Genomic DNA, 18,189 nt, shown 5'->3' on the forward strand with positions numbered 1-18,189 from the left:
CCGTGATCGCTAATATGCTATTTTTCTACTTTAATTATTCGAGTAAATATCTGATATTGAGATTTCTAAACACACAGTAAATATTTATATAACGCCGAGATTTACAATGTACCTAACTTTCAGTCACTTTCAGTAATTTTGAATTGCCTAAAATAACAGTAAATGATAAACAGAAGGGGGAATTCTAAACTGTGAAGTGTATTAGTCTGCGTGATGTATTTTGAATTTTATTCGATTTCGAAGTGAGGGTTGAAGAGGAGGGACAAATGTGTCGCTGTGGCATCCAGGGGGTTAACACTCTGAAAAAAACGATAATGTTGACATAACAACAGATAATGTAACTGATAATAACAAACAAACTTGCAGACGAGGACGAGTTTGTTTATTTTTATTATTAATTGCACGTCCTGTTGTTAAACAGACGTAGGTGAACATTCGACTGAAGCACGAGCAACTCACTAATGACTTACACTCAGGAAAGTAGTCCGTCATCATCTGATCCCAGGTCATCACCATGGAGTAGCCAATCACGGGCCTGGAATTTCGATCTCACACATATGTTTGATACCAGTTATCTCAAATGGGTTTCTCACCCACAGGTGTGTAAGAATGTGTCCTATCTGAGATCATGAAACCACATGAAACTGTTTCCTATCTGAGAACATGAAACCATATGAAACTGTGTCCTATCTGCCGACATGAAACCATATGAAACTGTGTCCTATCTGCCAACATGAAACCATATGAAACTGTGTCCTATCTGCCGACATGAAACCATATGAAACTGTGTCCTATCCGCCAACATGAAACCATATGAAACTGTGTCCTATCTGCCAACATGAAACCATATGAAACTGTGTCCTATCTGCCAACATGAAACCATATGAAACTGTGTCCTATCTGAGAACATGAAACCATATGAGACTGTGTCCTATCTGCCAACATGAAACCATATGAAACTGTGTCCTATCTGAGAACATGACACCATATGAAAGTGTGTCCTATCTGAGAACATGAAGCCATATGAAAGTGTGTCCTATCTGCCGACATGAAACCATATGAAACTGTGTCCTATCTGCCAACATGACACCATATGAAACTGTGTCCTGTCTGAGAACATGAAACCATATGAAACTGTGTCCTATCTGCCAACATGAAACCATATGAAACTGTGTCCTATATGCCAACATGAAACCATATGAAACTGTGTCCTATCTAAGAACATGACACCATATGAAACTGTGTCCTATCTGAGAACATGAAACCATATGAAACTGTGTCCTATCTGAGAACATGACACCATATGAAACTGTGTCCTATCTGAGAACATGACACCATATGAAACTGTGCCCTATCTGCCAACCTGAAACCATATTAAACTGTGTTCAGTGTACAATGCCGGCCACCCTCCCCTCACCTTGCAGTCCTCGAACACGGAGAAGACATGCGTGTACATGTCCGACTGGTCAATGATCACCTTCCTCTTCCAAATGTTGGTCATGGCTGTGGAGATCTCCCCTGCCTGGGGACAAATACGTTCTGTGACTTGATTAATCCCTCAACAAGTCTTGGTGCCTAGTGCTCATGTACTAGTCATCATAATCATGTGTTGCATGTGTTTATTTGTTTGTTTGTTGTTTAACACTGCACTCACCAATATTCCAGCTATATGACCACAGTCTGTAAATAATAGAGTCTGCACCAGACAATCCAGAGATTGATATCATGAGCATCGATCTACACAATTGGGATACGATGACATGCATCTACTAAGTCAGCAAGCCTAGCCAACCGATCCCATCAGTCTCCTCTTAAGACAAGCATAGTCACCTGTTACAGCAAACATGGGTTGATGGAGACCTATTCTGGGCCGGATGTTCGCAGATCCACATGTATTGCAGCAACAACATGCAGTTGAGCATTAAGTAACCTCGACTTTGATTGGGTGAACATGAAACGTGAGCCAATCAAAATAAGTGCAGCATTTGCCAAGATTCAGCTTAACACCTGGAAAGGAATGTGATATGATCCAAAATACACAAGAAACAGATAATGACAAAAAATATCCAGAATATTTGAAAAATGAAATGGGTGTAGCATAAATTACTGGTAGTTAAAAATTGATTGAGAAATCATTTCCAAGATTGTTGATTGTTTTGCATTGTACTAAGTGTGATGTCACTCCGAGGTACAAGAAGCATGAGGACTGACCATGGCCTGCGACTCCACGTCCCGGTACGCCTTGTACACGTGGTTCAGCATGTCGTACACCTGGGAGATGATGTGCAGGTTGACCTGCTGCCCCGGCACCAGCATCTGCCGACACACGGAGAGGATCACCATCTTGCTCTCCTGGCGACACAGCAGGAACTGGATCAACTTGCACTGAAACAACAGGAGATGACTGAGGCACAACGTGAAACTATAGGAGATGAATGAGGCACAACGTGACATAACAGCAGATGACTGAGACACAACGTGAAACTATAGGAGATGACTGAGGCACAACGTGAAACTAATGGAGACGTCAGAGGCTCAATGTGAAACTATAGAGGACTGAGGCACAACGTGACATAACAGGAGATGACTGAGGCACAACGTAAAACTATAGGAGATGACAGAGGCTCAATGTGAAACTATAGAGGACTGAGGCACAACGTGACATAACAGGGGATGACTGAGGCACAACGTGAAACTATAGGAGATGACTGAATGCTTAAAGTTACAGATTTGAGGGTGCAAAACCTGGAGGACCCCAGGACCTCCTTAATTTCAAACACTGCATGTAAATACAGTATCTAGAAGATACAAAATAAAATTAGACTTACATGAATGACATTTTCAAGAAGCATAAAATCTGCCTCAAGTCTCACTTCTAAACTAAATTCATAAGAAGCTCTCTGAATTAAATAACTGTGGTGTTTAATCCCAAATAGAGAATATCCAGCTTATTAAACTCAAAACTTTTGCAAAATGCTTTTCATTATAATTATCCTACTTTCAGGCAAACATCTAAAGACTTTAAAACATCACCTTGAACTTTTAATGATTTCATAAATAGTCAATGAACAATCAAAGGGAGACAACTGTGTACAAACCTTGTCGGGCAGCATGGTGACCAAGGGCTCCAGATGAAGCTTGATATACCACAGGCAACCTGTCACAGGAGACAATGATATATATCACACAGGCAACCTGTCACAGGAGACAATGATATATATCACACAGGCAACCTGTCACACATTGGAATATGACAGATATCACACAGGCTACCTGTCACAGGACACAATGATATATATCACACAAGCAACCTGTCACAGGGACAATGATATATATCACACAGGCAACCTGTCACACATTGGAATATGACAGATATCACACAGGCAACCTGTCACAAGAGACAATGATATATATCACACAGGCAACCTGTCACAGGAGACAATGATATATATCACACAGGCAACCTGTCACAGGAGATAATGATATATATCACACAGGCAACCTGTCACAAGAGACAATGATATATATCACACAGGCAACCTGTCATACATTGGAATAGGATATATATCACACAGGCAACCTGCCACACAAGCAATAAGATATATATCACACAGGCAACCTGTCACACAAGGAATAGGATATATATCACACAGGCAACCTGTCACACAAGGAATGGGATATATATCACACAGGCAACCTGTCACACAAGCAATAAGATATATATCACACAGGCAAACTGTCACACAAGGAATAGGATATATATCACACAGGCAACCTGTCACACAAGGAATAGGATATATATCATACAGGCAACCTGTCACACAGGGAATAGGATATATATCACACAGGCAACCTGTCACACAAGGAATAGGATATATATCACACAGGCAACCTGTCACACAGGGCAAGAACATATCATGACCTTCACAGACCTTGCACACATCTATCAATCATCCATTAAGTTGTAACATTTCTATTTAGGTGAAATGTAATTATCTTTAAGAGATCTCTGGGTACACAGAATAACGACGACCTGAGCTTACGGGTAATACACAGATTTCAATTTCACAAGTTCTTTTTTTAATACATATGATTAACTTTCCTCTCTTTTTCAACAAGAACTTAAACAACCGTCATCCTGTCATTACCTTACCGTAGACACCACATCTTCCCACTTACCCAGCTTGGCATCAATCACGACATCGGGCTGGAACACAATCCAGTTGGCAGAGTCTACGTGAGTTAAGGTCAGGGCAGTGGAGGGTGCTGACATGGAACATTACCACAGACGAACCACCGGATGCTGACATGGAACATTACCAGAGACGAACCACCGGATGCTGACATGGAACATTACCACAGACGAACCACCGGATGCTGACATGGAACATTACCACAGACGAACCACCGGATGCTGACATGGAACATTACCAGAGACGAACCACCGGATGCTGACATGGAACATTACCACAGACGACCAACCAGATGCTGACATGGAACATTACCACAGACGAACCACCGGATGCTGACATGGAACATTACCACAGACGACCAACCAGATGCTGACATGGAACATTACCACAGACGAACCACCGGGTGCTGACATGGGACATTACCACAGACGAACCACCGGATGCTGACATGGAACATTACCACAGACGAACCACCGGGTGCTGACATGGAACATTACCACAGACGACCGACCAGATGCTGACATGGAACATTACCACAGACGAACCACCGGATGCTGACATGGGACATTACCACAGACGAACCACCGGATGCTGACATGGAACATTACCACAGACGAACCACCGGATGCTGACATGGAACATTACCACAGATGACCAACCAGATGCTGACATGGAACATTACCACAGACGAACCACCGGATGCTGACATGGAACATTACCACAGACGAACCACCGGATGCTGACATGGAACATTACCACAGACGAACCACCGGATGCTGACATGGAACATTACCACAGACGACCAACCGGATGCTGACATGGAACATTACCACAGACGAACCACCGGATGCTGACATGGGACATTACCACAGACGAACCACCGGATGCTGACATGGAACATTACCACAGACGAACCACCGGGTGCTGACATGGGACATTACCACAGACGAACCACCGGATGCTGACATGGAACATTACCACAGATGACCGACCAGATGCTGACATGGAACATTACCACAGACGAACCACCGGATGCTGACATGGAACATTACCACAGACGACAGACCAGATGCTGACATGGAACATTACCATAGACGACCAACCAGATGCTGACATTGAACATTACCACAGACAACCGACCAGATGCTGACATGGAACATTACCACAGACGACCGACCAGATGCTGACATGGAACATTACCACAGATGACCGACCAGATGCTGACATGGAACATTACCACAGATGACCGACCAGATGCTGACATGGAACATTACCACAGATGACCGACCAGATGCTGACATGGAACATTACCACAGACGACCAACCAGATGCTGACACTGAACATTACCACAGACAACCGACCAGATGCTGACATGGAACATTACCACAGACGACCGACCAGATGCTGACATGGAACATTACCACAGATGACTGACCAGTGCTTGAAGACACCCGCAGGTCTCCTGTACCAGACTAATTATCCCAGATCAGTAACCACTAGGTAACAGGAAATAATGTATTTGTGTTGAAAAGATGGAATGTGTGTTTTGAAACAGTGATCAGTTCGTGTTCGTCACATCAGTGATACTATTCATCCGGAGTGTGACTGTGAATTCCACAAATGTGCACATCAACTAGAAGCTGTCAACATGCTATAACAGGATAAGACAGACTCGACTGTGAATTCCACAAATGTGCACATCAGCTAGAAGCTGTCAACATGCTATAACAGGATAAGACAAACTCGACTGTGAATTCCACAAATGTGCACATCAGCTAGAAGCTGTCAACATGCTATAACAGGATAAGACAAACTCGACTGTGAATTCCACAAATGTGCACATCAACTAGAAACTGTCAACATGCTATAACAGGATAAGACAGACTCGACTGTGAATTCCACAAATGTGCACATCAACTAGAAGCTGTCAACATGCTATAACAGGATAAGACAGACTCGACTTGAATTCCACAAATGTGCACATCAGCTAGAAGCTGTCAACATGCTATAACAGGATAAGACAGACTCGACTGTGAATTTGAATAAGGTACAGGATAACAGACACGCAGCCATTTCATCCTGTCAGACCAGAAGAGAAAATTCAGTGCCTCACTTGACATTGTTTGACAGTTCCCGTCATGTCTAGCACTAAACCGTATGTGATGTGAGACATGAACTAAACCGTGTGTGACGTGGACATGAACTATACCGTGTGTGATGTTAGACAAGAACTAAACCTTGTGAGACATGAACTAAACCGTGTGACGTGGACATGTACTAAACCATGTGTGAGACAAGAACTATACCATATGTGATGTAAGACAAGAACTAAACCTTGTGAGACATGAACTAAACCGTGAGTGATGTGTGATGTGAGACAAGAACTATACCGTGTGTGATGTAAGACAAGAACTAAACCTTGTGAGACATGAACTAAACCGTGAGTGATGTGTGATGTGAGACAAGAACTATACCGTGTGTGATGTAAGACAAGAACTAAACCTTGTGAGACAAGAACTAAACCTTGTGTGATGTAAGGCAAGAACTAAACCTTGTGTGATGTAAGACAAGAACTAAACCTTGTGTGATGTAAGACAAGAACTAAACCTTGTGTGATGTAAGACAAGAACTACACCGTGTGTGATGTAAGACAAGAACTAAACCTTGTGTGATGTAAGACAAGAACTACACCGTGTGTGATGTAAGACAAAAAGTACACCGTGACGTGGGACAAGGATACAGAGTTCACACAGGTACTCCGTCTTCTCCGTGCCTGCTGCCGTCAGATTCAGGGCTGCAGAACAGACACAGTTCATGTACACAAACTACCTCCAACCAAACTGTTCTGCTTGTCTTCCTAGCATGACAGGTCTACCACTGATCCCATGCCATCTCAGTGTTAAAGTGTAGGAATCTATTCCAATTTTAACTTAACCCAGGAAAACAAATTCTGATTTAAAACAAAAAGTTCACATTATTTGAAGGGTTCATTTTCAGGATGGTGACCAACAGATTTTTCACAAATGCCACACTGGGACGTCGTGCCAATTTTTCTCTCGAAATAAGTCATGTATGTCTTACTTAATCTGGATTAAAGGCGGGATGGGGTGTCGTCTCCAAAGCAAAGAGGAAATAATTTAGGGTTCACCGAATTACATGTTATTACATAGCCTACATGAGCGTATACATAGATGTATATCACAGTTTATTTTGATTATTTTTCATTACAAAATCCATATAGAAGTACACAGCCTAATTGCTTATATGTATTCATTTGGACATTCAGAATTGAAGCAGGTAGGAAGCACTGTCAGCATGGTGACTGATGTCGATTTCTGCCTCTCCAAACGCACAAGTGAAATCTATCTCCCTTCCTCCGACAGTACTTACCAATCTGACCCTAATTATTAGAGTAACGTACCCATTAAGATCTCACACTAAATGGCTCCACATTTAACCCTTTAAAGCAACAACAGCATCAAAGGATAGTGCACTAGGACTTTATGCGATTAATTTTGGTCAACAGGTCGATGTCCTGCGAAATACCCCATTTCAAGATCCTACCACTACTTGAGGGCCAGTATGTCACAAGTTCTTGGTGTTTATAAATCATGCATGAAATAATTTCCATGTGTAGTACCTAGTTTCCAGCCTAGTAGCTTTGCCACATTGTCACATCTTACACAGTCCATTCAAGATATTTCATATGTTTTCCATCTAAACATTTAGATAAACATATGTCATGAAAAGCATTTTGTTGAGAAAATATCCTAAAATGCGAAGAACTATTCCATTTGCATATTTATCGTTTGTTTACATTAATTGTACGTCTCCACATGCTGAAATCGAAGCCCTATGCAGAAATAGCTATATGGTCACTTGAATGTGTAAAATCTATACTACATCTCACTGTCGCAGTTTCAATAGTATAGATATACAATTATGCAAAACAATACGTAAAGTGCAAAGAAAGGCTTGCATTGGGCCTGTCTCATCTTATTTCAGAATAAGTGAAAATATATTTACAAAAAAAAGAAAAGCCTACACCCATGGTATGGTCACTGTAGCAGAAACTTCTCTTGTGGAACGAGCCCAGCAGAGCCAAGTGGTGCTTATTGGCTATTGCTTGCAAACAATGATTCAGAACGGTCGACATACTGGCCCCTTAATAAGACTTAATAATGGACTTCTCATGATAACAGCAAGACATGGATCAGTGCCAGCTTGCTGGCAATGTCATGTGCAGATAAAACACTTGGAGAAATAAACAAATAATATCAAGTGTCTCTGATATTAGAGACAATGACACTGGAATATGTGATCTGCAGCTTTGACATGATGAGATAAAACCAATGCTACAAATTTGAGATCAGTGTTGGGTTCCTCATACTCACAGGGCAGGAGGAGTTTGAATGGCTTGATGGGCAGGGGCGACAACACTGGGAAGTGGTACTTGACGAATCCGTCTGAGTCTCCCTCCATCTTGATGTCAAATATCATTGACGTCTGGAACAACAGACAGCATACACAGAATCTACACCACAACTCTGTCACGTCATTCACCCCCACTCACAATAATACACCACGACTCTGTCATGTCATTCACCCCCACTCACAATAATACACCACGACTCTGTCATGTCATTCACCCCCACTCACAACAATACACCATGACTCTGTCACATTATTCACCCCAACTGACAATGATACACCATGACTCTGTCACATCATTCACCTCCACTCACAACAATACACCATGACTCTGTCACATTATTCACCTCCACTCACAATAATACACCATGACTCTGTCACGTCATTCACCCCCACTCACAATAATACACAACGACTCTGTCACGTCATTCACCCCCACTCACAATAATACACCACGACTCTGTCATGTCATTCACCCCCACTCACAATAATACACCACGACTCTGTCACGTCATTCACCCCCATTCACAATAATACACCATGACTCTGTCACGTCATTCACCCCCATTCACAATAATACACCACGACTCTGTCACGTCATTCACCCCCACTCACAATAATACACCATGACTCTGTCATGTCATTCACCCCCACTCACAATAATACACCACGACTCTGTCACGTCATTCAGCCCCACTCACAATAATACACCACGACTCTGTCATGTCATTCACCCCCACTCACAACAATACACCATGACTCTGTCATGTCATTCACCCCCACTCACAATAATACACCATGACTCTGTCATGTCATTCACCCCTGCTCACAATAATACACCACGACTCTGTCACGTCATTCACCCCCATTCACAATAATAAACCATGCCTCTGTCATGTCATTCACCCCCACTCACAATAATACACCACGACTCTGTCACGTGATGGTGTCTATCTGTGACAGTTGTGTCTATCTGTGACAAAGTTGTGTCTATCTGTGACATAGTTGTGTCTACCTGTGACAGAGTTGTGTCTATCTGTGACATAGTTATCTGTATCTGTGGCATAGTTGTGCGTATCTGTGACATAGTTGTGTTTATCTGTGACATAGTTGTGTTTATCTGTGACATAGTTGTGTGTATCTGTGACAGTTGTGTCTATCTGTGACAAAGTTGTGTCCATCTGTGACGTAAATGTGTCTATCTGTGACATAGTTGTGTCTATCTGTGACAGTTGTTTGTACCCGTGACATAGTTGTGTCTATCTGTGACATAGTTGTGTCTATCGGTGACATAGTTGTGTCTATCTGTGATATTGTTGTGTCTATCTGTGACATAGTTGTGTCTATCTGTGACATAGTTGTGTTTATCTGTGACAGTTGTGTCTATCTGTGACATAGTTGTGTCTATCATTGACATAGTTGTGTCTATCTTTGACATAGTTGTGTCTATCTGTGACATAGTTGTGTGTATCTGTGACATAGTTGTGTCTATCTCAGACATAGTTGTTTCTATCTCAGACATAGTTGTGTCTATCTGTGACATAGTTATCTGTATCTGTGACATAGTTGTGTGTATCTGTGACATAGTTGTGTCTATCTCAGACATAGTTGTTTCTATCTCAGACATAGTTGTGTCTATCTGTGACATAGTTATCTGTATCTGTGGCATAGGTGTGTATCTGTGACATAGTTGTGTCTATCTGTGGCATAGGTGTGTGTATCTGTGACAAAGTTGTGTCTATCTGTGACATAGTTGTGTCTATCTGTGACATAGTTATCTGTATCTGTGACATAGTTATCTGTATCTGTGACATAGTTATCTGTATCTGTGACATAGTTGTGTGTATCTGTGACATAGTTGTGTGTATCTGTGACATAGTTGTGTCTATCTGTGACATAGTTGTGTCTATCTGTGACATAGTTATCTGTATCTGTGACATAGTTATCTGTATCTGTGACATAGTTGTGTGTATCTGTGACAAAGTTGTGTGTATCTGTGACATAGTTGTGTGTATCTGTGACATAGTTGTGTGTATCTGTGACAAAGTTGTGTGTATCTGTGACATAGTTGTGTCTATCTGTGGCATAGTTGTGTCTACCTGGGACATAGTTGTGTTTATCTGTGACATAGTTGTTTGTATCTGTGACATAGTTGTGTCCATCTGTGACATAGTTGTGTCTATCTGTGACATACTTATCCGTATCTGTGACATAGTTATCTGTATCTGTGACATAGTTGTGTCTATCTGTGACATAGTTATCTGTATCTGTGGCATAGTTGTGTTCACCTTGGAAGCCTGGTGGTGCACCATGATGAGGTTGTCGACGATGTTGATGGCGAAACGGCCACTCATGTTCAACTGGAGCACTTCGGTTCTCTTTGCTGGACTCTCCCTGGGAAATCAACATGACACCATGTAAACAGTTCTCCCGGCTCTAGAACACCGAGCCTGTTGCTGTTGTCTGGACATGATGTCTAATGAGAATTAAAGCATCAATTTGTTTCAAACTCTCAATAAATCTTTCTGACAGAACAATGCTAATGATGAAATGAAAGATAGTTGTTTCACCTCATCAATATTCAACTGTCTTGGCAGCCTGTTATCAATTTTGGGCAGTCCAGTTTAATGATGGACTGATGCAACACAATGAGCACTAAACAGCACTCATAACAAGCATGGGATGCTTCTGACTGAAACTGACCCAATCCCCACATGTGGACACGATGTAGTGTTTTAGGGGAGAAACTGACCCACTCCCACAATTGGACATGATGTAGTGTGTTTGGGGAGACACTGACCCACCCCCACAAGTGGCCATGATGTAGTGTATTTGGGGAGACACTGACCCACTACCAACAAGTGGCCATGGTGTAGTGTGTTTGTGGAGACACTGACCCACTCCCACAATTGGACATGATGTAGTGTGTTTGGGGAGACACTGACACCCCCCCACAAGTGGCATGCTGTAGTGTGTTTGTGGAGACACTGACCCACACCCACAAGTGGCCATGCTGTAGTGTGTTTGTGGAGACACTGACCCACTCCCACAAGTGGCCATGATGTAGTGTATTTGGGGAGACACTGACCCACTCCCACAAGTGGCCATGCTGTAGTGTGTTTGTGGAGACACTGACCCACTCCAACAAGTGGACATGATGTAGTGTGTTTGGGGAGACACTGTCCCACTACCAACAAGTGGCCATGATGTAGTGTGTTTGTGGAGACACTGACCCACTCCCACAAGTTGCCATGATGTAGTGTGTTTGAGGAGACACTGTCCCACTACCAACAAGTGGCCATGATGTAGTGTGTTTGAGGAGACACTGTCCCACTACCAACAAGTGGCCATGGTGTAGTGTGTTTGTGGAGACACTGACCCACACCCACAAGTGGCCATGATGTAGTGTTTTAGGGGAGACACTGTCCCACTACCAACAAGTGGCCATGGTGTAGTGTGTTTGTGGAGACACTGTCCCACTGCCAACCAGTGGCCATGATGTAGTGTGTTTGGGGAGACACTGACACCCCCCCACAAGTGGCCATGATGTAGGGTGTTTGGGGAGACACTGACCCACACCCACAAGTTGCCATGATGTAGTGTGTTTGGGGAGACACTGTCCCACTACCAACAAGTGGCCACGATGTAGTGTGTTTGGGGAGACACTGACCCACTCCCACAAGTGGCCACGATGTAGTGTGTTTGGGGAGACACTGACCCACCCCCACAAGTGGCCATGGTGTAGTGTGTTTGGGGAGACACTGACCCACCCCTACAAGTGGCCATGATGTAGTGTGTTTGTGGAGACACTGACCCACCCCCACAAGTGGAAATGATGTAGTGTGTTTGAGGAGACACTGACACCCCCCTACAAGTGGCCATGATGTAGTGTGTTTGAGGAGACACTGACACCCCCCCACAAGTGGAAATGATGTAGTGTCTTTGGGGAGACACTGACCCACCCCCACAATTGGCCATGATGTAGTGTGTTAGGGGAGAAACTGACCCACCCCCAACAAGTGGCCATGATGTAGTGTGTTAGGGGAGACACTGTCCCACTCTCACAAGTTGCCATGATGTAGTGTGTTTGGGGAGACACTGTCCCACTACCAACAAGTGGCCATGATATAGTGTGTTTGGGGAGACACTGACCCACTCCCACAAGTGGCCACGATGTAGTGTGTTTGGGGAGACACTGACCCACCCCCACAAGTGGCCATGGTGTAGTGTGTTTGGGGAGACACTGACCCACCCCTACAAGTGGCCATGATGTAGTGTGTTTGTGGAGACACTGACCCACCCCCACAAGTGGAAATGATGTAGTGTGTTTGAGGAGACACTGACACCCCCCCACAATTGGCCATGATGTAGTGTGTTAGGGGAGAAACTGACCCACCCCCAACAAGTGGCCATGATGTAGTGTGTTAGGGGAGACACTGTCCCACTCTCACAAGTGGCCATGATGTAGTGTGTTAGGGGAGACACTGTCCCCATCCCCACAAGTGGACATGGTGTAGTGTTTTAGGGGAGATACTGTCCCACTACCAACAAGTGGTCATGATGTAGTGTGTTAGGGGAGACACTGACCCACTCCCCACAAATGGACATGGTGTAGGGTGTTTGTGGAGACACTGTCCCCATCAACACAAGTGGACATGATGTAGTGTGTTAGGGGAGACACTGACCCACTCCCCACAAGTGGACATGGTGTAGGGTGTTTGTGGAGACACTGTCCCCATCCCCACAAGTGGACATGGTGTAGTGTGTTAGGGGAGACACTGACCCCATCCCCACAAGTGGACATGGTGTAGGGTGTTTGTGGAGACACTGTCCCCATCCCCACAAGTGGACATGGTGTAGTGTGTTAGGGGAGACACTGACCCCATCCCCACAAGTGGACATGGTGTAGGGTGTTTGTGGAGACACTGACCCCATCCCCACAAGTGGACATGGTGTAGGGTGTTTGTGGAGACACTGACCCCATCCCCACAAATGGACATGATGTAGGGTGTTTGTGGAGACACTGACCCCATCCCGACAAGTGGACATGGTGTAGTGTGTTTGTGCAGCCTACTTACTTCTGTAGCTGATACAGCACGATCTCGGCCCCCACGGCGGCCTTGGGCTGGTGGCGCAGCACCACGATGTACAGGTAGTCGTAGCTGAAGCAGTCACAGGTTCCTACATTTATTGTGGGTTCCATAAAACATATTTCATATTTGCTGGATTGTTTACTCACATCTCATGAAAAATACTTTGTGCTTTATGAATCATATGATGGCTAACTAACAAGTCATCTTTGCTCATGTTAGCCATATTGACAGCTAACTAACAGGAAGTGTATCTATGTCCACATGTTGGTCACGTTGACGACTAACTAACAGGAAGCGTATCTATGCTCACATGTTGGTCACGTTGACGATTAACTAACAGGAAGCGTATCTATGCTCACATGTTGGTCACGTTGATGACTAACTAACAGGAAGTGTATCTATGTCCACATGTTGGCCACAATGACAGCTAACTAACAGGAAGTGTATCTATGTCCACATGTTGGTGACGTTGACAGCTAACTAACAGGAAGTGTATCTATGTCCACATGTTGGCCACAATGACAGCTAACTAACAGGAAGTGTATCTATGTCCACATGTTGGCCCGCTAACTAACAGGAAGTGTATCTATGTCCACATGTTGGCCACAATGACAGCTAACTAACAGGAAGCGTATCTATGTCCACATGTTGGCCACAATGACAGCTAACTAACAGGAAGTGTATCTATGTCCACATGTTGGCCCGCTAACTAACAGGAAGTGTATCTATGTCCACATGTTGGCCCGTTAACTAACAGGAAGTGTATCTATGTCCACATGTTGGCCACAATGACAGCTAACTAACAGGAAGTGTATCTATGTCCACATGTTGGCCCGCTAACTAACAGGAAGTGTATCTATGTCCACATGTTGGCCAGAATGACAGCTAACTAACAGGAAGTGTATCTATGTCCACATGTTGACCCGCTAACTAACAGGAAGTGTATCTATGTCCACATGTTGGCCCGCTAACTAACAGGAAGTGTATCTATGTCCACATGTTGGCCCGCTAACTAACAGGAAGTGTATCTATGTCCACATGTTGGCCACAATGACAGCTAACTAACAGGAAGTGTATCTATGTCCACATGTTGGCCCGCTAACTAACAGGAAGTGTATCTATGTCCACATGTTGGCCAGAATGACAGCTAACTAACAGGAAGTGTATCTATGTCCACATGTTGACCCGCTAACTAACAGGAAGTGTATCTATGTCCACATGTTGGCCCGCTAACTAACAGGAAGTGTATCTATGTCCACATGTTGGCCCGCTAACTAACAGGAAGTGTATCTATGTCCACATGTTGGCCCGCTAACTAACAGGAAGTGTATCTATGTCCACATGTTGGCCCGCTAACTAACAGGAAGTGTGTATATGTCCACATGTTGGCCACAATGACAGCTAACTAACAGGAAGTGTATCTATGTCCACATGTTGGCCACAATGACAGCTAACTAACAGGAAGTGTATCTATGCTCACATGTTGGCCACAATGATAGCTAACTAACAGGAAGTGTATCTATGTCCACATGTTGGCCACAATGATAGCTAACTAACAGGAAGTGTATCTATGCTCACATGTTGGCCACAATGATAGCTAACTAACAGGAAGTGTATCCATGTCCACATGTTGGCCTGCTAACTAACAGGAAGTGTGTATATGTGCACATGTTGGCCACAATGACAGCTAACTAACAGGAAGTGTATCTATGTCCACATGTTGGTCATGTTGACGACTAACAGGAAGCGTATCTATGCTCACATGTTGGCCACGATGACAGCTAACTAACAGGAAGTGTATCTATGTCCACATGTTGGTCACGTTGACGACTAACTAACAGGAAGCGTATCTATGCTCACATGTTGGCCACAATGATAGCTAACTAACAGGAAGTGTATCTATGTCCACATGCTGGCCACGATGATAGCTAACTAACAGGAAGCGTATCTATGCTCACATGTTGGCCACAATGATAGCTAACTAACAGGAAGCGTATCTATGCTCACATGCTGGCCACGATGACAGCTAACTAACAGGAAGTGTATCTATGTCCACATGTTGGTCACGTTGACGACTAACTAACAGGAAGCGTATCTATGCTCACATGTTGGCCACAATGATAGCTAACTAACAGGAAGTGTATCTATGTCCACATGTTGGCCACAATGACAGCTAACTAACAGGAAGTGTATCTATGTCCACATGTTGGTCACGCTGTTGACTAACTAACAGGAAGCGCATCTATGCTCACATGTTGGCCACAATGACATCTCGCTCCAGCAGACTGAGTTTAGCAGGTTTGGGGACAACCGGCAGGTCCACCTCGAACTTGGGCAGTCGATTCACCAGACCTGGCTGCAAGCACAAGGACGAGGATGTACGGTTCTGGAGTCTATATTGGTTAATGCGCGTTGTTGTTGGTTTGTTTTTTGGTCAGCAATATTCCAGCTTTATGGTGGCGGTCTGTAAAATAATCGAGTCTGGACCAGACAATCCAGTGATTGATGTCATGAGCATTCATCCAGGCAATTGGGATTGATGATATGCATCAACCAAGTCAGCGAGCCTGACCACCTGATCCTGTTAGTCGCCGCTTACGGCAAGCATAGTTGCCTCTTACGGCAAGCATGGGTTGCTAAAGACCAATTCTACCCCTGATCTGCACGTACACAATACAATAGCTACATAGTTCAAACTTTAAGAAAGTGTCCTTGTTTAAGATTAATGTTTGTGTTTGTGAATGGGAGAATCTCCCGTCAGGGGACAATAAATAAACCAGGGCACAAGAGCTCCCAACCCCAAAAGGCATGCTGGGACAATTCCTCTCATTTGGCTCCACAGCACTGTAGACCTAGTTCCCAGGATGTGGGATTTCCCCAGGGGTCTATTAGGGTCTAGTTTTATTAGGGTCTATCACTAGGATTGTCTGGTCCACACATGATTATTTACAGGCCACAGTCCTGTAGCCGGAATATGGCTGACTTGGCATCAAACACACACACACAGACAGCCATACACACACATACACACACCAAGACACAGACACACACAGACAGACACAGACGCACACACTCTCTACATCCAACCTTCAAGAAGAGACTGACCCTGAACTGGAAGGGATGCAGTGTGTTCCCCAGCGTCCCGGACGACAGCACCAAGATGTACGTCTCTGCCTGGAAACAACCAGCAAACACAGGCTACAATCTGACACTTACACCATGGTGAGATTCTCTCTGAATTAAGATATATTTCAGCATACTCTGCATCTTTGACCAGTATTCAGTTACATGATAGTTTATCAACTTAATGTGAGAGGAAATACTTCAGTGAGTCTAACAACCAGGAGTTTCCCAGTGTGACAGTATCTACAAATACACAGCTATGTATGAATGCTTATGTATTGATAATGTGTGGCGCCACAGTGACATGAAAGTGCGATAATCACACTTCAAAGTCTTTGTCCTTTTCAGACCACTCACCAGCCACACGAACCAGTTGACCTGCAGACTGACCGTCTTCAAGTTGCGCAGACTTCTCCTCTCTGGGGTGATCTACAACAAGTCACCAGGGATAGTAGAAGCTGTAAAACGTGAGAGGGAGTGTCCCAAGTCTCTACAATCAGTAGGTCTATCCATGTCATGTACCAGTACCTTCCTGGTAGTGTTCTATGTCATGTACCAGTACCTACCTGGTAGTGTTCTATGCCATGTACCGGTACCTACCTGGTAGTGTTCTATGCCATGTACCGGTACCTTCCTGGTAGTGTTCTATGCCATGTACCGGTACCTACCTGGTAGTGTTCCACACCATGTACCGGTACCTACCTGGTAGTGTTCTATGCCATGTACCGGTACCTACCTGGTAGTGTTCTATGCCATGTACCGGTACCTTCCTGGTAGTGTTCTATGCCATGTACCGGTACCTACCTGGTAGTGTTCTATGCCATGTACCGGTACCTACCTGGTAGTGTTCTATGTCATGTACCGGTACCTTCCTGGTAGTGTTCTATGCCATGTACCGGTACCTACCTGGTAGTGTTCTATGCCATGTACCGGTACCTTCCTGGTAGTGTTCTATGCCATGTACCGGTACCTACCTGGTAGTGTTCTATGCCATGTACCGGTACCTACCTGGTAGTGTTCTATGCCATGTACCGGTACCTTCCTGGTAGTGTTCTATGTCATGTACCAGTACCTACTTGGTAGTGTTCTATGCCATGTACCGGTACCTACCTGGTAGTGTTCTATGCCATGTACAGGTACCTTCCTGGTAGTTTTCTATGCCATGTACCGGTACCTACCTGGTAGTGTTCTATGCCATGTACCGGTACCTTCCTGGTAGTGTTCTATGTCATGTACCGGTACCTACCTGGTAGTGTTCTATGCCATGTACCGGTACCTACCTGGTAGTGTTCTATGCCATGTACCGGTACCTTCCTGGTAGTGTTCTATGCCATGTACCGGTACCTAC

General features: G+C 44.2%; 1 protein-coding gene across 1 annotated transcript in view; it reads right to left on the reverse strand.

Annotated features, from left to right (window-relative positions):
* Nucleotides 1-18,189, reverse strand: part of LOC139479095 (regulator of MON1-CCZ1 complex-like) — a 45,341-nt gene that overhangs the window by 21,512 nt on the left and 5,640 nt on the right. The window contains exons 7-17 of the mRNA XM_071261857.1: nt 17,199-17,270; nt 16,824-16,892; nt 15,971-16,074; nt 13,704-13,787; nt 10,914-11,019; nt 8,589-8,700; nt 6,935-6,988; nt 4,180-4,233; nt 3,099-3,157; nt 2,212-2,385; nt 1,418-1,522 (exon numbers count right to left, since the gene is read on the reverse strand). Coding sequence (XP_071117958.1) covers nt 1,418-1,522; nt 2,212-2,385; nt 3,099-3,157; nt 4,180-4,233; nt 6,935-6,988; nt 8,589-8,700; nt 10,914-11,019; nt 13,704-13,787; nt 15,971-16,074; nt 16,824-16,892; nt 17,199-17,270 — 993 coding nt within the window. The remainder of the gene's footprint in view (nt 1-1,417; nt 1,523-2,211; nt 2,386-3,098; nt 3,158-4,179; nt 4,234-6,934; nt 6,989-8,588; nt 8,701-10,913; nt 11,020-13,703; nt 13,788-15,970; nt 16,075-16,823; nt 16,893-17,198; nt 17,271-18,189) is intronic.

Source organism: Haliotis cracherodii, unplaced genomic scaffold (genome assembly GCF_022045235.1).
Source record: "Haliotis cracherodii isolate W230 unplaced genomic scaffold, xgHalCrac1.p SCAF_4, whole genome shotgun sequence".
Taxonomy (NCBI): domain Eukaryota; kingdom Metazoa; phylum Mollusca; class Gastropoda; order Lepetellida; family Haliotidae; genus Haliotis; species Haliotis cracherodii.